This window comes from Hermetia illucens, chromosome 5 (genome assembly GCF_905115235.1).
Source record: "Hermetia illucens chromosome 5, iHerIll2.2.curated.20191125, whole genome shotgun sequence".
NCBI classification, from domain to species: domain Eukaryota; kingdom Metazoa; phylum Arthropoda; class Insecta; order Diptera; family Stratiomyidae; genus Hermetia; species Hermetia illucens.
In genome coordinates, this window is record NC_051853.1 from 38,055,070 (window position 1) to 38,072,507 (window position 17,438).

A 17,438-nucleotide genomic window follows, 5' to 3' on the forward strand; every position below is an offset into this window, starting at 1 on the left:
CCAAGAGGAAAGCACCAGTGAATTCGCGAGCCTCAGTTAGATCAAATCCTTCATTCAAAAGTCGAAAGGCTCCTAGACGGAATCTTCTAGTGAAACCTTGGAGCTGCTGGCTCAAACGCCCTTTCCCGCCAAGAGCACTGTCACTCAGAACCTTGCTTGGAGGGTTTACGGCCACCCTGAAGGCATAATGCCAGTCATGCTACAAAAGTAGCAGGAAAGGGGTGTGCCGTGGCTTATTGAGATTTACCGGAGCTGCATCACTTTAGGATACGTACCATAGTCCTGGAGACGCGCACGAGTGGTTTTCATATCGAAAGCGGACAGGCGCGGTCATGAGTCCGTGAAGCACTTTCGGCCAATCAACCTTACCTCTTTTGTACTGAAGACCCTAGAGCGTGTCCTGGATATCCACTTACGCCAATTACAGAGAGAACGCCTTTCTCTAAGTCCCAGCACGCCTACCTCAAAAGAAAGTCCACATAAACCATCCTCCACGCGGTAATTAGCACGGTTGAGCGTTCGGTGCAGTATACCCTAGCTGCCTTCTTGGATATAGAAGGAGCTTTCAACAACATTAGTACCAACCCCAACAAGGAAGCCTTGACCAGTATTGGATAGGAGAGTTATCTACGCATTGGATTATATCCATGCTAAATACCAGGATAATCCAGTCGGATCTGGGAGGTAACCACTTGACCAAAGCTGTAAACAGAGGCACGCCCCAGGGTGGTGCCATCTCTCGGTGCTCTGGTTAATAATAATGGACGGGGTGACTTGGTGCTATTAGTGTTAAGGATGTTTCCCCCCATTATGAGCGACATCATGGAAGGAGCGTCGTGAAAGGGGTCCGCAAGATGCGGACTCGGCATAAACCCAACCAAAACGGAACTGATGCTATTCACCACGAAGACAAGGATATCTGAATTCTACCTACCACGGCTAAATTAACAGGCCGAGGTTGGCTCTGGATGTACACCGCTGTAGTGCATCCGATCCTAACGTAAGGCTCTATTGTATGGTGACAAGCTTTGAGCAAAAAATACAATAGGATTAAGCTTAATAGGATTCAAATAACCGAGTGTGCAGGTGCTACTGGGGCTCTACAGTCCTGCCTGCAGATGTTCTCAATGTACTCCTGCATCTCCTCCCCCCAGACCTCACCATTAAATACGTTGCAGAGTGCAGTGCCATCAGACTGGGTGAGTCCGGATGCTGGGCAGCAAAGTCCTACGGCGATAGCACCATCCTAGACGAAGTACCTTGGGGAATCTGGGCATTTCCCACGGACTATGCCACACGCAAGCTGAACTTCACGAGAAACTTTGCTGGGAACTTTCGACCCAGGGCAGAGTGGAAGACCGGCGGCGTGTAGCAAGATTATGACACAGTATTTTTCATCGATGTATTAAAGATGGTCTGTGGAGTCGATGCGGGACTTTTTCTTCAATACACATCGATGAATCCAAGATGGTCTGTGGAGTCGGTGCTAGGTTTTTTCTCGAATACACAGTGTATCCGAGTCGTACCAGGTTTCCCAAGTGTATTCCAAGCAGAAATACTGACGATACTAGAAGTCTGTCAATGGCTGGTGGATGATCCGAGCCCCAAGCGTAACATATGACCCCATACGACCGATAGCCAAGCGGTCATCAAAGCCTTGCACTCAGCGACGACATCCTCTAGGCTGGTGGGGAAGTACAAAAACGCACCAGACAGTCTGGGCGTCACGCTCAAGGTCACCCTCCTCTGAGTTCCCGGTCATAGGAACACAGAGCGGAATGGGTGGGCTGATGGATTGGCCAGGCGGGGCTGAGCCAGGTGCCGGCTGGACTCTGTTTCCCCGCTCTCAGTCACGGTCTTAGGAGTTTGTGGCATCAAAACGGCGCTGCACAGCGCTAATTGGACTCCTCGGAGTGGCCGCTGATATGCTTGCACAACCGTCATTAAACGTGCTAAACGCATATGAGACCAAAATTCTCCTGAGGCATGTGAATTCAGGAACTATCCCGATTCCCATGGTACCAGTATATCCCTGGTAAGGTTTCGTGACGTAATGTCACTTTAGATGAGTCCCGGTGTAGGCTCGGGTCTGATCGTTCTAATTAGGCCTTTGGAGCATTCGCCTACTGCATCTTGGCCAGCAAAACATAGTGAGTGCAACATATCCCGGTGCCATCACTTGGAGGTTCTCCCGGCCACTTGGCTTTAGACCGGACGACAGGGGTGCTGCTCCGTCTTCCTCCCCGCCACCTCAGAACACCTAATACCCGTATAGTTAAATATTCTAATGCCAGTGTCAAATTCATATCGGAACATCCCGGAAGAGGCATCACCGACCCTTATTCAATCTTCTCCTTTAGTCCTTTTCTCGTTCGGCACAAGGATGGCTCGCCTAGATAGAATTTACCTCTTTTATCGTTCAGAGGCTTGGTTGGAAGTTCTCAAAACTAGCGTATCAAGCCATTGATGTTTCATCATCATCATCAACGGCGCAACAACCGGTATCCGGTCTAGGACTGCCTTAATAAGGAACTCCAGACATCCCGGTTTTGCGCCGAGGTCCACCAATTTGATATCCCTAAAAGCTGTCTGGCGTCCTGACCTGCGCCATCGCACCATCTCAGGCAAGGTCTGCCTCGTCTTCTTTTTCTACCATAGATATAGCCCTTATAGACTTTCCGGGCTGGATCATCCTCATCCATGTGGATTAAGTGACCCGCCCACCGTAACCTATTGAGCCGGATATAAAATCCGGCTGGATAAACCACAACTTGACGATCATGGTATCGCTTATAGATTTCGTCATTATGTAAGCTACGGAATCGTCCATCCTCATGTAGGGGGCCAAAAATTCTTCGGAGGATTTTTCTTTCGAACGCGGCTAAGAATTCGCAATTTTTCTTGCTTAGAACCCAAGTCTCCGAGGAATACATATGGACTGGCAAGATCATTGTCTTGTGCAGTAAGAACTTTAACCCTATGGTGAGACGTTTCGAGCGGAACAGTTTTTGTAAGCTGAAATAGACTCTGTTGACTGCCAACCATCGTGCGTGGATTTCATCATCGTAGCTGTTATCAATTGTGATTTTCGACCTTAGATAGGAGAAATTATCAACGGTCTCAAAGTTGTAAACTGCTATCTTTATTCTTCCCGTTTGATGTTGTTGGTTGGTTGGTTTTTGGTGCTGACGTTGCTACCATATATTTTGTCTTGCCTTCATTGATGTGCAGCCCAAGATCTCGCGCCGCCTGCTCGATCTGGATGAAGGCAGTTTATACGTCTCGGGTCGTTCTCCCCATGATGTCGATATCGTCAACAGTAGTTGGGTGGACTTAAAGAGGATTGTACCCCTCGTATTTACCTCAGCATCACGGATCACTTTCTCGAGGGAAGTATGATAGGGCATCCCCTTGGCAAAGACCGTTGTTGATGTCGAATGGTCTTGAGAGTGATCCTGCTGCTTTTATCTGGCCTCGCATATTGGTCAGGGTCAGCATAGTCAGTCTTATCAATTTCGTCGGGATACCGAATTCTCTCATGGCCGTGTACAGTTTTACCCTGACTATGATATCATAGGCGGTTTTAACGTTGATGAATAGGTGGCGCAACTGGTGTCCATATTCCAACAGTTTTTCCATCGCTTGCCGCAGAGAGAAAATCTGATCTGTTGCTGATTTGCCTGGACTGAAGCCTCTTTGGTATGGGTCAATGATGTTCTGGGCGTATGTGGCTATCCGGCCTAGCAAGATAGCGAAGTTTATCTTATAGATGGTACTCAGCAACGTGATACCTCTCTAATTGCTGCACTGTGTGATATCTCCCTTTTTATGTATGAGACTTCGTTGCCAATCGTTAGGCATTGATTCGCTGTCCCACACCTTGAGCACAAGTTGTTGATGAACCACTTGATGTAATTGGTCGTCTCCATATTTAACCAATTCGGCTGTAATTCCATCGGCTCCTGACGACTTATGATTTTTAAGCCGGACTGTTTCTCCTATACTTGGTGGTGGCAGTATTTGTCTGTCGTCTTCAGTTGGCGGGACCTCCAACTCGCCGATGTTCTGGTTATTCAGTAGTTCATCAAAGTACTCAACGCTGACTTGTTGGTACTGTACTTTTCGAGTTCACAGACTTGTTGGTTCTCCCAGGCTTCCTTTTTCCGTCGCTTCTCCACTCGCCGGAGTTCGTGATAAGTCTCTGCTTGCCCGCGTCCTTTGAGAATGCAACATTACTCGGCGTGCAGTATTCTTCCGTTCCGTTGCTAGTTTACATTCATCGTCAAACCAGCCGTTCCGACTTTTTTTGCGCCTGGGGCCAAGAATCTTTGTGGCCGTATCAATGATAACATTCTTCAGGTGGTTGTGAAAATCATTTGTTGATGCTTCATTCATCTCCAGAATCTCTGTTGACTGCGGTTATTGCGGCATCCATTTCCCTCTTATAGGTGTCGCGAACGTGTACTAGCGAAAAGTAAACACCAATCCTAATTTCTTTAAATAACTTAGTCGCTAGAAACACCGCAAGATTGCACTTAGACTCAATTAGTTATACCTCAGTATCCAATACGAATTTCGTGGAGCGACGGACATTAAACGGGTCCAGAAAAAAAAGTCGAATTATAAAAGCAAAATATATATTTCTTATTAACCTCCTTCAGAACAGATCACAACTTCGTTAGCAACTTTCAATAAATAAGGACTCATTTGACAAGTCGATTATATCTTCTCTTGCGGCGATCCTCCTCGTATGCATTGTTCCTTGCCCATTGCTTGATATTCCCCTTCGATCGCAGCAATGCTGACTTGGAATCGACATCGCGGGTAACAAACGGCGAATATCCAGCGATATAGTCTTCATCCAATGCATTAGTTTTTGTTTTCGCAACTCGCGAAGGCATTTGCTTTGGAATCGGTTGGTCCTCGACTAAAATAGGATTTCTCGAATGTTTACCGCCGTGCGGTCGCGGTAAGCTCTGGTTTTTGAATTTTGCTGTAAGAGGCCGGCGAGTGTTAATGTGAACCTGATGGTAAAGGATGGGTTCAGAAAGGATTTGCAAAAAATATCGTCCGCGGGAATACTCACCACTTGCTGGCCGTTTTCATCCAGACTCACTGCAACACGTTTTAGTGTTTTGTTTCCACAATTGGGACAAAACACTTTTGTTATTATGCTCGTTGTTTTGAAACACGCGTAACAGCGCAGGATGTAAGTTTTCAAGTGTTTGATTACCTGCGTTGGAGGGAGCAAAATGAAGATATGAAAAAGTTTGAGATGTGTATATTTTTGAAAGGAGATTTTCGTTTATCACAAAGTTATTTGAAAGCTAGAAAGCTTAACATACTCTTCCATTCAAGGCGGCGACGTTCAGGTTGATTTGTTTAAGTACGTTTTGGATGGCGAAATCAGTGGTCATGCATGCGACAACGGCCGGTTTTTCATCCTCCACTTCGCCAGCCATTTCCTTCTTCACTCTCTGTATGTTGGACGGGGTGATCCACGCATCGTCATCGTCATCCTCTTCATTTTCTTCTTCTTCTGTGGATTCCTCCTGTTCTTCCTTAGACTCTTGGTCTGCCTTCTCTGATTTCTCAGGAACAAGCACGCCAGCGTCCTTGTCCTCTTCTGGTTGGCAGGAAAGCTTTTCGAAACATGCCTTCAACTGTTCCTCGGTGAGTTCATCTTCATGATCATCCGCCTCAGTGGACGCCTCTTCAGCTTCGGTTTGTTCAACTGGTTCTGTTGCATTTTCAATTACCGAATTGATATCGTCTTTAGTTTCATCGTCCTCGTTGGCGTCACTTTCTCCGTCTTTTGTTGGGTTGTAAAATCCTGCTAGAGGCGTTTTTACGTGAAATTCTTCAGGTTTTGTCTTAGACGCAACTGTGCGAGAGACAACTGGCGCAGCTCGGAGATGCTCCGTGCCAACATGGAGTTTCTCCAGTTGATAGGTCAGAGCAATCACTTTCAAATCGATGGCAGACAAACTGGCGTAGTCACCGGTCTGCTTGGCGAAATTCGTCACGTAAGCGAGAGCATCCGCGTCGGGTTCCTGGACTTTTAGGTCGAATGGAAGAACCACAAGGCGTTTAATCTGTCGCTTGCTCTTTACCTCGTTCACTACATCTGGCACGGTGAGAACACTTTCGGCGTATTCCTGGTTAGGAAAGAAAAACCGTAAGAATGGTTTTAGGCCGAATACCTGAGTGGTGGGCAACTGCATAATGTACTTACATTGAGTTGAACGTTGTTGATGAACGCTGTGGTATCCGCCACCAAATATTTAAACTTTGTGTTTACCATTTCTGCCGTTCTCCACGTGCACCGTGAACCTCAAATGAAAGGAGTTGTCAAGTGTCATAAATCTGCTGTTTTTATTTACAGTCTTCTTCTTGCCGGTTCAAAGTAGAGATGGATGGGATGGATTGAGTAGAACACAGACGAAATTCAAGAAAATTTCAGCCATAGATGTCACTGTGCAGTAGCAAAATTTCATATTTTCTTACTGTCCCGAAAACCATTTGACATTTGCCAGTATTTGGGAAGTTGATGTCCATCTGCAATCGGAGTTGGACGTTAGTGGGTTTTCGTGCGAGTGAATTTCACAGATTCGTAGAATATCGCGTTAACATGAATGTATCCGGGCCTAAATGATTGATTGTGACGTGCACACATCCGAATTTCGTCTTTTCTCATCTTTCGAGGCGCGAACTTCCGCGTTCGAACTATGTTCTCCGCTAGAACTCTCCTGTCCGTTCAAACTATTGTGTAATATGGAAGGATGTCTTCAAGTGCGATCGTTTCCCTCTATTCGTTCAACTTATTGTTTTTCGCTCAAGGTAAATGGAATTGTTTGTTTTCATGGATTTCCCAGTTAGCCACATGCAAGTGGTGTTTTTTCAGTTAATAAATGTAAGGATTTCCGGGCTGTGATGACTGTGGGCAGCCCAAACCACCGCGAGATAGTTTGTTTGATAACGTCATTGATTTTTTTGCACACAATACACTGGGCCTCCTTTCGCATGTTTGTTGGACATAGTTTCGCTTGCTATAGTTTAGTCCTGGCATAGTGAGCACGGATTGGAGCTAGGCGACCAGTCGGCACTTCTGGGAGCTCTGTGTATTTTAGGAGTCATAAAACCGTGAAGTACCTTCCAAAGTCTTGTCGGTATTTGGGGAGGATGTAGGTGTACGTCATCTTCGTCCTCAGGCAGATGACACAGCAGTGCCCGGCAAAAGCTAGGCGCACTATGATTCAATCGGGGAGTGAAATTTGCTGGTTTAGAAAAACTTAACAGGATTTCTCTGAAGATATGTAATCATTCGCGAAGTAGTTTAACTCGCTGGGGTGGGCGAACAAGGAGTGATTGGGTTCTGAGGAATAACTAACGTCGAAGAGAAAAGAGGATGACCTTTCCCCCGTAACCATTGAGCTGTATAAACATTTCAGGTGTTTGGATATTTTTCTTGAATAATAATTAACGGAAATTGTTATAAATTGTAAATTTCACATATTTTTATGTTTGAGTGTAGACATCTGCGGGGGAATTGACTTAAGAAGGGATATTAATACCAATTGGGCTATGCAAAAACAAAAAATTCCTGGCCAATATCATTTCTGAATCAGACTCAACTCAAATCGCTCAGCAGTTTTAACGGTTTAATGTCCAATTGTTGGCTTGCGTAAAGCTCTTACAATGAGAGATTAAAATTTTGTAAGCACTCCCAAATATTCGAGGTTGAGGCTGAATTGTGGAAGATGTTCGCCACTTAATCTCTACCGCGTTCTGATGCCTGACAACTTTGCTGGAAAACGGAAACATTTATTCACTTTTGTCATCCATAATTCTAAAGAGCAAACATTGCACTAATGCACTAAATTTCCATCTATTTTCTGGAAACTTTTCCACACAAAAGTGTTGCAAGGGGAATTGGAACACTGCCAGAGCGATGGTTCCCAATAAGAAAGTGAGAGCTACTATATTACCTTTTAAGCACTTCAAAGCAAATGGCATTGATGACACCTATCCAGCGATGATAAAGGAGGGTGTAGAGCAGTTCGAGTGACTTCTAAGAAATATCTTCCTAGCATGTTTTGCTCTGGGCTATGTGTTTACCTTTTGGAAGAAGTTTAAGGTAGGCCACCACATACCAACCATAGCTTCAGATAGATCGCTTTAACATCGTTTCCGCTGAAATGTCTCAAGAGACCGGTTGAGCGTCACATTCGCGGGAAGACGCAAAAGTTGCACCCACTGAATAAAAATCATTATGCTTACCAGCGCATAAATTCCTGTGAGCCTGCTATTCTCTGCTTAATTTCAAAGATATAGGAAATTGAAGCGGCCCTTTGGTTGCGCACCTTTCAAACAACTTTGTGATGCTGCCAAAGAGCATAGTTTCGATGCTTCTTTAATTAGGTGGATCTATGATATACTAAAGTGTAGATTGCTTTATGCTAAAGTGGGTGCAATTCACATCCTGACAAATGAAGCAGAAGTTGTGCTATCGCTGCCTCTTTGGAGTATGTTCTTCTTTTTCTTCAGCCTTTGTCCCGTTCACAAGCGGGGTCGGCTCGTTATGATCGGTTTCGCCATTTGGCTCTCTCGAATGCCTGATCTGGGAACAAACTCCAGGCTTTTAAATCCCCATCCAGCGTATCAAGTCACCGTTGTTTAGGCCTGTCTTTTGGTCGTTTACCATCGACTACGATGTTCAGACCAATCTTGGTAAGTGAATTCTCGTTAAAACGAATTGCGTGACCATGTCATTGAAGACGCCTCCCTCGCAATTTTTCCACGATCGGTGCAACCCCATAACAATCGCGGATATCCTCATTTGGGATGTCATACTACTAGTCCAACGCAACACCTTCGTCTCCATTACCGCAAGACGTCGTTCATTGTCTTTTATAGTTGGCCAACACTCAGAACCATAGAGGGCGTCAGGACGGACGACGTTGTGGTAAATTTTAGATTTTAGACGTTTGTTGATACGTCGATCACAAAGAACACCAGTTGTGGAGCGTCACTTCATCCAGGTCGCGTTAATGCGTGAAGCAATTTCATAACGCAGCTCTCCATTGGGTTATAGCGTTGACCCGAGGTATTTAAATCGCTCAGTTCTGGGAAGATCACTGCCGCTAACAGTGATTGCGCCTGCTTCATGGGGATCGTTCGTCAAAAATTCAGTTTTGTTTACATTCAATCTGAGACCGTATTGCATGAGGCGATGATTCCATTTTTGGACAAGTTGCTCGAGATCATTTTCGCTATCAGATGCTAGGAAAACATCATCTGCATAAAGCAGTGTGTAGGGCGCTGGACGTTGGATATCCCGTGTGACCGTGTCCCTAACAAGAGCAAAGAGGAGTGGTGAGAGGGCACTTCCTTGATGAACACCAACAGTATATTAGCATATTTTGGGCATTTAGCCGGAAACTCCCCTTAAGTTCATGCTAGAACTACAACATTTTGGATTTGTGTAAAGGATGAGTTAAGGCGTAATTTGGTTTGAAGAAAATTCAACTATTATTAACAAAGTTATAGAGGGTGAAACTTTGCCATTTGTTTAGAATTTCGTGCATTCGTGTATGACATCATCATCCCATATTAATTCGTCAATACCACAACAAAGTCAGCTGATATCAATGGGGGTCACAAAGAAACATTTTATTTTAAGTTTTTGGGTCATTTGTACATCAATATCAATTACTCCAGACAGACATATGTGTATGTAGGTATATATGCGTGCTAATTAAGTTTGCGGGTAGTTAATCGAGGCAGATATATTTGTGCATTAAACCAGCGGTATTCAATATACGTACTATATATATACATATGTATACTTTTGCGCATGAAGTAGACTGGAAGTATAGGTACGATCAATTTATATATGTGTATGGATATGTACATTACTGGGTAATAGGCAGTTTGTTTGTTTAGAGTGAGAATAATATCTATGTTTGTAATATTTACGCATATTTTGTAGTTGGGGAAAAATATGAAGGAATATGTTGGATTTGTAGCTATATACGGATGGAAAAATGTGCGTAGAAGTTTCTCAAATAAGATGAACACAAAACCTCGATGCGCCCACCTTCCGGTATTTCGACTTGTTTTTTTAAGGAGGTGAAAATCTTTAAAAGTCTCTGCCCTGGGCACGCCAGACTGTGGGATTTTTACCCACTAAAACCACGTTTCACTGTCTGTTTACTTAAAATACGGTTACATCTATTGACACGAAACTTGGTAAAAAGTTTCAAACCGCCACGTATTCATTGAATAACATTTTTCTACGTTAAACTTAAGGGAGGAGTCTGCCTACACGCAGAAAAGGAGTACTATTTTTTGTTTTTCCGAACCTAGCCATGTATCAAATGAATAAGCGATAGAAAGGAATTAATTATTTCAAGGACCCATTCTCAGAAATTATCGAAAGATCTTAAAAAATTATGGTGGTCCCTGCACATGGCGAACCTCAAAATATTCTCTATCATCATATCTGCTCAAATGAAACCAACAATAGTATATTATTATATGGGATATTGGAAGTCTGTCGATGGCTGGAACGAGATTCGAGCCCCAAACGTAACGTAGCCATTCTGGCCGACAGCCAAGCGGGCATCAAGGCTTTGTACTCGGCGACGACATCTTCCAGGCTGGTGGGGCAGTGCAGAGAAACGCTGAACCGTCTGGGCGGCACGCTCAAGGTCACCCTCCTCTGGGTTCCCGGGCATAGGAACATAGAGGAGAATGAGTGGGCTGACGGATTGGCCAGGCAAGACTCTGTTCTTGGCAGCCCTTCGGTGAATACAGTCGGTGTTCTGCTGGCGGCTGTCGGGGACCGAGTCTACTCGCACTACCTAACAGCCGCAAGCATAAGATGGCGAAGGTTTACGAGCTGTGGCAAGTCAAGGAGAATTTGGCTTGCTTATAACCTAGCCCGATCACGAGAGCTCCTGTGCCAGACGCGTGCAAATGCATTCAAGATTACGGCGGTCTGCATGGGGCACTGGACCAAAGGGGACTCTGCAAAATTTACTAGTAAATCTCGTGAATTCTAGTTTTATGCATATTCCACAAGCAAAATTTAATGCCTACATATTTTCAAGTCTCAGATTACTTCATTCTTGTTGTGGAACATTATAATTTTCATTTTTCAGGAAATGCTTCTAGAAACAATATTTTTTCTTTTGGAAAATTCCAGACATAGACATAAAATTTATTTGTTCGCATTCTATGGGATGAAATCATCGAGCACCACAGAAACATTATTCAACCAGACTCCCCTGGTATTATGAAACTCAAACAATGGCTTCATTACGTATCTTCATGCTACTAATTGTTAACTAATTACAAATAAACTTCTGACAAAAAAATGTAACATTATATGGAAATGAGAGTTCTGTTCTGCTCATTAAAGTATGCTAGGCCTTTTATTTAGCTTGCATCATGCAAGGCAATTTGAAGTTTCGTGTATGTAAGTAATAATTTTATTTTAATGTCATCATGTATCTTGGATGATCATTTTCGAAAATAAAAAACCTTCATAATTGGTTACTCTTGTTTACCAACAAAGTTTAATATTAAAGACCCACTATAATTTTGATTTTCATGGAAAAATGTGTTAGTAAATACATTATGTTTGTAGGTTCCATTCCGAAATTGTTCATTCAATTTTCAATAGTGGTATGTTATTTGACTGTAGCTTTCACTATAATTAAGATTAACAATGGATAATTCTCAATTAAGTTTCAATTTAACAATCTCCTTTCGCTGATGATTCGAGGGAGAAACGCAAATTCAACTCTTTGAATTTTTGGGTCAACGCACTTCTGGCTATTTTATAATTAATTTAAACATAGGAAATTATTTCAATTATAGCTCTCTTTTTAAGGTTTTGTGTAAATTAAAACCTTACTAAAATCAATTCATCGTCTGTCTGTCACACCGGCTTTTCTCTAAAACGGCTAAATCGATTCAAAGAAGTTTGGTGGAGATATGGGAATTATGGAATTCCACGCACACCGTGAGTGATATAAATTTACGTGGAGTTATATTTATATGCAAAGGGGGCACCGGATACTGTAGTAATTAGTACTTTTCGGAACTGATTAGTTTTGACGTGAATTGTAAGTAAGGAGCCAAAATGTGCACACTTAAAGTGAAGCAGGACTCATTTTCGGAAACTACCCAAACCAAAAATCTGAAAAAAAATCAGGGTGGTGTGCTCTTATGGAATCTAGGCCTCAAAATATATCCCATTTCGATATCTGTTCAAATAAACATACTTATAGCATATTACCAACTTTTAGAAAATGTCTGAAAGACCCCCTTAAATTCAGCTTAGGGACACTAAGCACTACAGTATCGCGCTTACGCATGCCAATTTTCATGGAAATCCGGCTATTAGTATCAAAGTTATGGCAGTTCAAACTTATTAATTTCGCCCGAATTTACTGCATTTTAAGCCATGCAAATAAGATGTTGTCGTTATAATTAACGAGAATAATTGACATTCGAGTGAAATATTAAAATTCCATTCATGAAAAATCTACTTCTTCCCAGTCGTTTCTAAGGTTTTGTGTTTTTCTTGATGGTGATCCTCTCCCTCTCATTCTTCCTTCTAAACTCTTCCTGTCGTAGCATTCCGTGAATATTCTTTATTGCTTGTTCCACCGCTTTACATACCTCATTGAACTCAACATATTCTCCACTATGTTTTCCGCTGATCAGTGGATATTGGCTACCGCTTCCATTTCCGTTCTATATGATGCGAACCTTGGGCAATAGAAGAGTACATGCTCCGCATCCTCCGTTACACACTCGCAAATCGGACAATTCGGAGAATCATCATGACCAAATCGGTGGAGGTATCCTCGATAACCACCATGTCTGCCTAGAAACTGTGTCAAATCATAGCCCACGTTACCATGCCTTCGTTTAGTCCAGTCTTCAACATTCGGTATCAACCTATGAGTCCAGCGTCCTTTCTTGCTCTCGTCCCATCCTCTCTGCCATTCTACCAGTGATAGATCCCTTGCCAACTATCGTCGGGCTATTATACATGCTGCTTCGCCGGATGTCATTCGGTAAGGCAGCGTGTTTGGAGGACACTAAATCAATAAGCCGCTGTTATTCTTATTTTGTTGTTAATATTACCTAATACAGTTGCCAACGCAGGTGCTGCCTACAATAGCACCAAAGTAATCACTCTTGAAATAAATTGTCGACGGCTTTGTTTTGGGCCTCCTATATTCGGTAGCATTCTAGCGATCAACGAGCTGATGTTAGACACTTTTGTAGCTGCATATTGCAAATGTTGCTGAAGTTCAACTTTTGCGACTTTATCTGCCATATTGCTTCGTTGGCGTATATTTCGATGTCGTCAACCTGGCTTGCTACGATTTTAGTTTCGATGTCATTCGTGAATGCAATGGAGGTGACTTCGCCAGGGAGACGCAGCGTTAGCACTGCGCTATACATTATGTTCCACAATAAAAGGCCGAGGACTGATCCTTGTCGTGCATCACAGGTCATTCGGTATTCTTTAGGACCCTCATTTGAGTCACAACAAAGCCGCCTTTCTATTAGGAACTCGAGAAAAATACGTATAAGGTACGTCGTGGTACCAAGCCTGGCAAATGCCTCAATGATTTCTTTCCACTTCGCGAGTTAAAGGCGCTTTTTCCGTCGAGGGCTACCATTGCAAAATATTTATTTCCTTCAATAGCCGGTTTCGCCAGGTTTCTCACCAAATTGACCACATCGATTGTTTGTTTTGCTTTCCGGGATCCAAGGCCGCCTTTCTTTTCCGCTATTGGGAATAATCTATTATAGATTACTCGCTAGAAAAGGTACTTAAGAGGCATATTGGCCTATATGATGATGGTTCGTCTAGTGGGTTCTGAAATTGTTTGGAAGATAGGGAAATGAAGGATAGAGATATATGCACAATAAATGTAATAAGACTTATTCACAGGTTTAATGGGTCTATCACATCGAAAAGTTTGGAAAAACACGATGATGCTCCTGTATGTAATCTAGACCGCAAAGCACCATATATGCAGGCATGTAGATAAATGCGTCAACCACGCCTACAAGCTAGTTTTCATGGTTCCTGGCAATGTTCTTCAGTTCTCCGCTTGTTTTTTTGGAAAGTATATATGCCATGGTGCTGTAAAGTTCAGTGTAAATCCTACTGTTATTAACAAAGTTATTCTAAGTTAAACTTATATTTTCCGTGCCACATTCTGTCTACTTGCTCAAAAACACTATGAAAGCATTCTTATCGAAAGCGTCTAGTCTCTGATTCGTAACTTGTTTAAGATACTTCCCTGTTTCAATTATTTTTTTACGGTTCTATATTTTCCTAAAGCCAAGCTTATAAGCGAGTGTTAAATTTCTATCTGGTAGTTTCTTCATATCTTCGTAGGATTTCCTAAGAAGCTTACACTGTTCCTCCACTGTCCTGCAATGGAATTGTCGCTTTTTTTCAATGCGCTACCTGCAACTTGTTCTTGTATTTCTGTCATTTCTTATTGATCGGACAGGAATTTCCTATTAATCATGTTTTGATTTTATGCAGAAGCTTTATTCAACCAGTTCTTTGTTATTCTCAATATGCAGTCGAACCTCGATCAATCGAGCAATTTCTATGGTCGTAACTCATTCCTCCACATTTAATTTACCTAATTTTCCGCTTCAATGAGTTGACCACTCTCGGCAATTGTATAGATAAGTCGAACAGATGAAAGGTAATTGTCGAGGGTGTCCAACTTATTGAGGCGGAAAATTAGGTGAATTAAATGTGTAGGAGTGAGTTACGGCCATAGAAATTGTTCAACTGGTCGAGGTTTGACAGCATGTTGAAAATAAGCAAGGAAGGTTGAATCAAGCGTATAAGAGGAAGCGAAAGAGTTTGCTAATGTAATGTAATGTAACCATGACTTCAGAGCTAGTCATGGATGGTTTTGAATTCTCCAAAAAGGGTATGAGATTTTCGGAAGGGTTATTTCGGAGAAAAGCGGAAGCTTAATTGAAGATGTGTCGGTAGAATCGTTCTGTAACCTTTCAAACTTACTACAAAACTATCGTTGACTAGATTTACAATTAAGACAAGTAAGCATATACGTTTTTGAAGTTTGTGGGAGCCGATTGAAGAAACAGTTCTATTCTAGCAACAACCGGTGTCCGGTCTAGGCTTGCCTTAATAAGGAACTCCAGATATCCCGGAATTGCGCCGATGTTCACCAATCCGATATCCCTAAAAGTTGCCTGGCGTCCTGGCCTACCCCATCGTCCCATCTCAGGCAGGGTCTGCCTTGCCTTCTTTTTTTACCATAGATATTGCCCTTATAGACTTTTCGAGCTGGATAATCCTCATCCATACTGATTAAGTGACCCGCCCACTACAACCCATTGAGCCGGATTTTATCCAAACCTGACGGTCATGGTATCGCTCATAGATTTCGTCGTTATGTAGGCTACGGAATCGTCCATCCTTATGTAGAGGACCAAAAATTCTTCGGAGAATTCTTCTCTTGAACGCGGCCAAGAGTTCGCAATTTTTCTCGCGAAAAACCCAAGTCTCTGAGGAATACACGAGGACTGGCAAGATAGTCTTGTACAGCAAAAGCTTTGATCCTGTAGTGAGACGTTTCGAACGGAACAGTTTCTGTGAGCTGAAATAGGCTCTGTTGGCTACCAACAACCGTGCGCAGATTTCGCCATCGTAGCTGCTACCGGTTGTGATTTTCGACCCTAGATAGGAGAAATTTTCAACGGTCTCAAAGCAATAGTCTCCTTTCTTTATCCTTCCTGTTTCCCGGATGATGCTGTTGTTTGGTCTTCCACATCCGTGAAAGTTAATTGAGAATTTCTCATATCTGAGATCTTCAAAGATGAACATAATGTGGCTGAAGTGCAACAAACTCAATTCTTTTCAACGAAAGTGTAGTTATGGTGATGATCAAGATGCCACCAAAAATTGAAACTTAACCAGCCAGAATAAGTGTAACTTATCTAGCGTTCGAAACTGTTAGAGTATATTTGGAGGGTTATGAAAATGTGAATTCTGAAATGTTTACGAAGTGATATATTACCAGCTCTGGCTTTCTAAACCTAACATTCTGTGTAAACCAATTGTTGGAGCTCTGAGATGAAGGGTTATTGGATTCCCTTTGTTTCCTTTCGTTTCTCTTCTTTTTTATGATTTTTTCAGCATATATTTTTGTGTAAAACAAAGCTCTGTTAAAATCGGTTTACTCTCTGTCTGTCTTGGGCAGATGAAGAAAACGTGTGCTGCACCTTCACATGGCGATTCATCCAAACCGAGCCTGTAAAAGTACTTCCTGCACCCCCAAGTCCGCCTAACAATTAAGTCAAATCGTAACTCACATTTCACATAGTCCACATATTTATGTTCGGGATTAGTCTGTATGTCCACCGACTATTCTCCGGCTAGTCTCATGGTATTTATCACGCAGCCAATGAACTCATTCGTTTAGTTTGCTTGCTGAGGCTCGCTTCCTGCTTCTCGAACAAGCGGCTTGCTCCATCGGCTCAAATACCACTAGAATCATCCCCGCAATTATGCATCTGGCGATTTTCTACGATTTTTATTGCTGATGCCCCTTCCATGTATAAAAGAACAAAGCTAACGACTCGCAATAAAAGTAATCACTTGCTGTGTATTGGGCCGCCTAAGCTTCCAAATCCTTGCTAATGTCGAGTAAACTTTAAATGGAATTTATAAGTCAGTTTTAAGTCGAGAGTTACTCCCATGTATTTCCCCCGGCTTTTGTCACTAAAAACTGACAACTCCGTTCTTTGCTCGGCAAAATTCGGCCCAAAGCCTTGAAGTCAAGACTTGATCGTACAGATAGCCGGCTCTCATAGATCCCTCGATCGATCAGACGATATGGCCTTCATCTACGAATCCAACGACAACGATCTGCTTATGTACTGGGACTCGTAGAACGCTACCATACATTATGTTTCATAGTAGAGGACCCAGAACAGACCCCTGTGGAACTCCTGCTGTTATATCGTTTTCGAAATTTCGTTCGAATCGTAAACTATCTTGCGCTGTCGGAAATAGTCGAAGATTATACTTAATATATATGTAGTTTGGCGTTCGTGCCGCGATGACTGCTCCGATGATACGGTTCCACCTGGCATAATTGAATGTATTCTTGATGTCGAGAGGCACATACTTTGGTAGCGTCAACCGCTGACCGACCCTGCCGATTTGATAAAAAACTGCCGCTATCAATTATTAGATACAACAGATTATAGTTTATCACCTTGCTTATTGTATTTAGAAGATAGATAGGTGTATAGGATATTGGCTCACATATGGGGTTACTTGGCTTCATCATTAATACAAGATGTTTTAATTTCCACTCTGCCGCGAAAGAAGCCAGTTTCAGCGC

At 42.7% G+C, this 17,438-nt stretch overlaps 2 protein-coding genes across 4 annotated transcripts in view; one reads left to right on the forward strand and one right to left on the reverse strand.

Annotated features, from left to right (window-relative positions):
- Positions 1–4,669: 4,669 nt before the first annotated feature.
- On the reverse strand, positions 4,670–6,361 carry LOC119658242 (RNA-binding protein NOB1). Its single transcript, XM_038065520.1, has 4 exons — positions 6,236–6,361; positions 5,346–6,158; positions 5,087–5,233; positions 4,670–5,024 (listed from the first exon to the last, which is right to left on the reverse strand). Exons 1-4 carry the CDS (start codon positions 6,302–6,304, stop codon positions 4,704–4,706), a joined length of 1,350 nt encoding a protein of 449 aa, XP_037921448.1. The 5' UTR covers positions 6,305–6,361; the 3' UTR covers positions 4,670–4,703.
- Positions 6,362–6,526: 165 nt separating this feature from the next.
- Positions 6,527–17,438, forward strand: part of LOC119657813 — a 47,366-nt gene continuing 36,454 nt past the window's right edge. For 2 of the 3 annotated variants that reach the window (XM_038064923.1, XM_038064925.1), the window contains exon 1: positions 6,527–6,840. In XM_038064923.1, the coding sequence (XP_037920851.1) occupies positions 6,783–6,840 (58 nt within the window). In that variant the 5' untranslated portion in view covers positions 6,527–6,782. Of the gene's footprint in view, positions 6,841–11,165; positions 11,629–17,438 lie in introns of all 3 variants that reach the window. The other variant, XM_038064924.1, reaches the window with a different exon arrangement.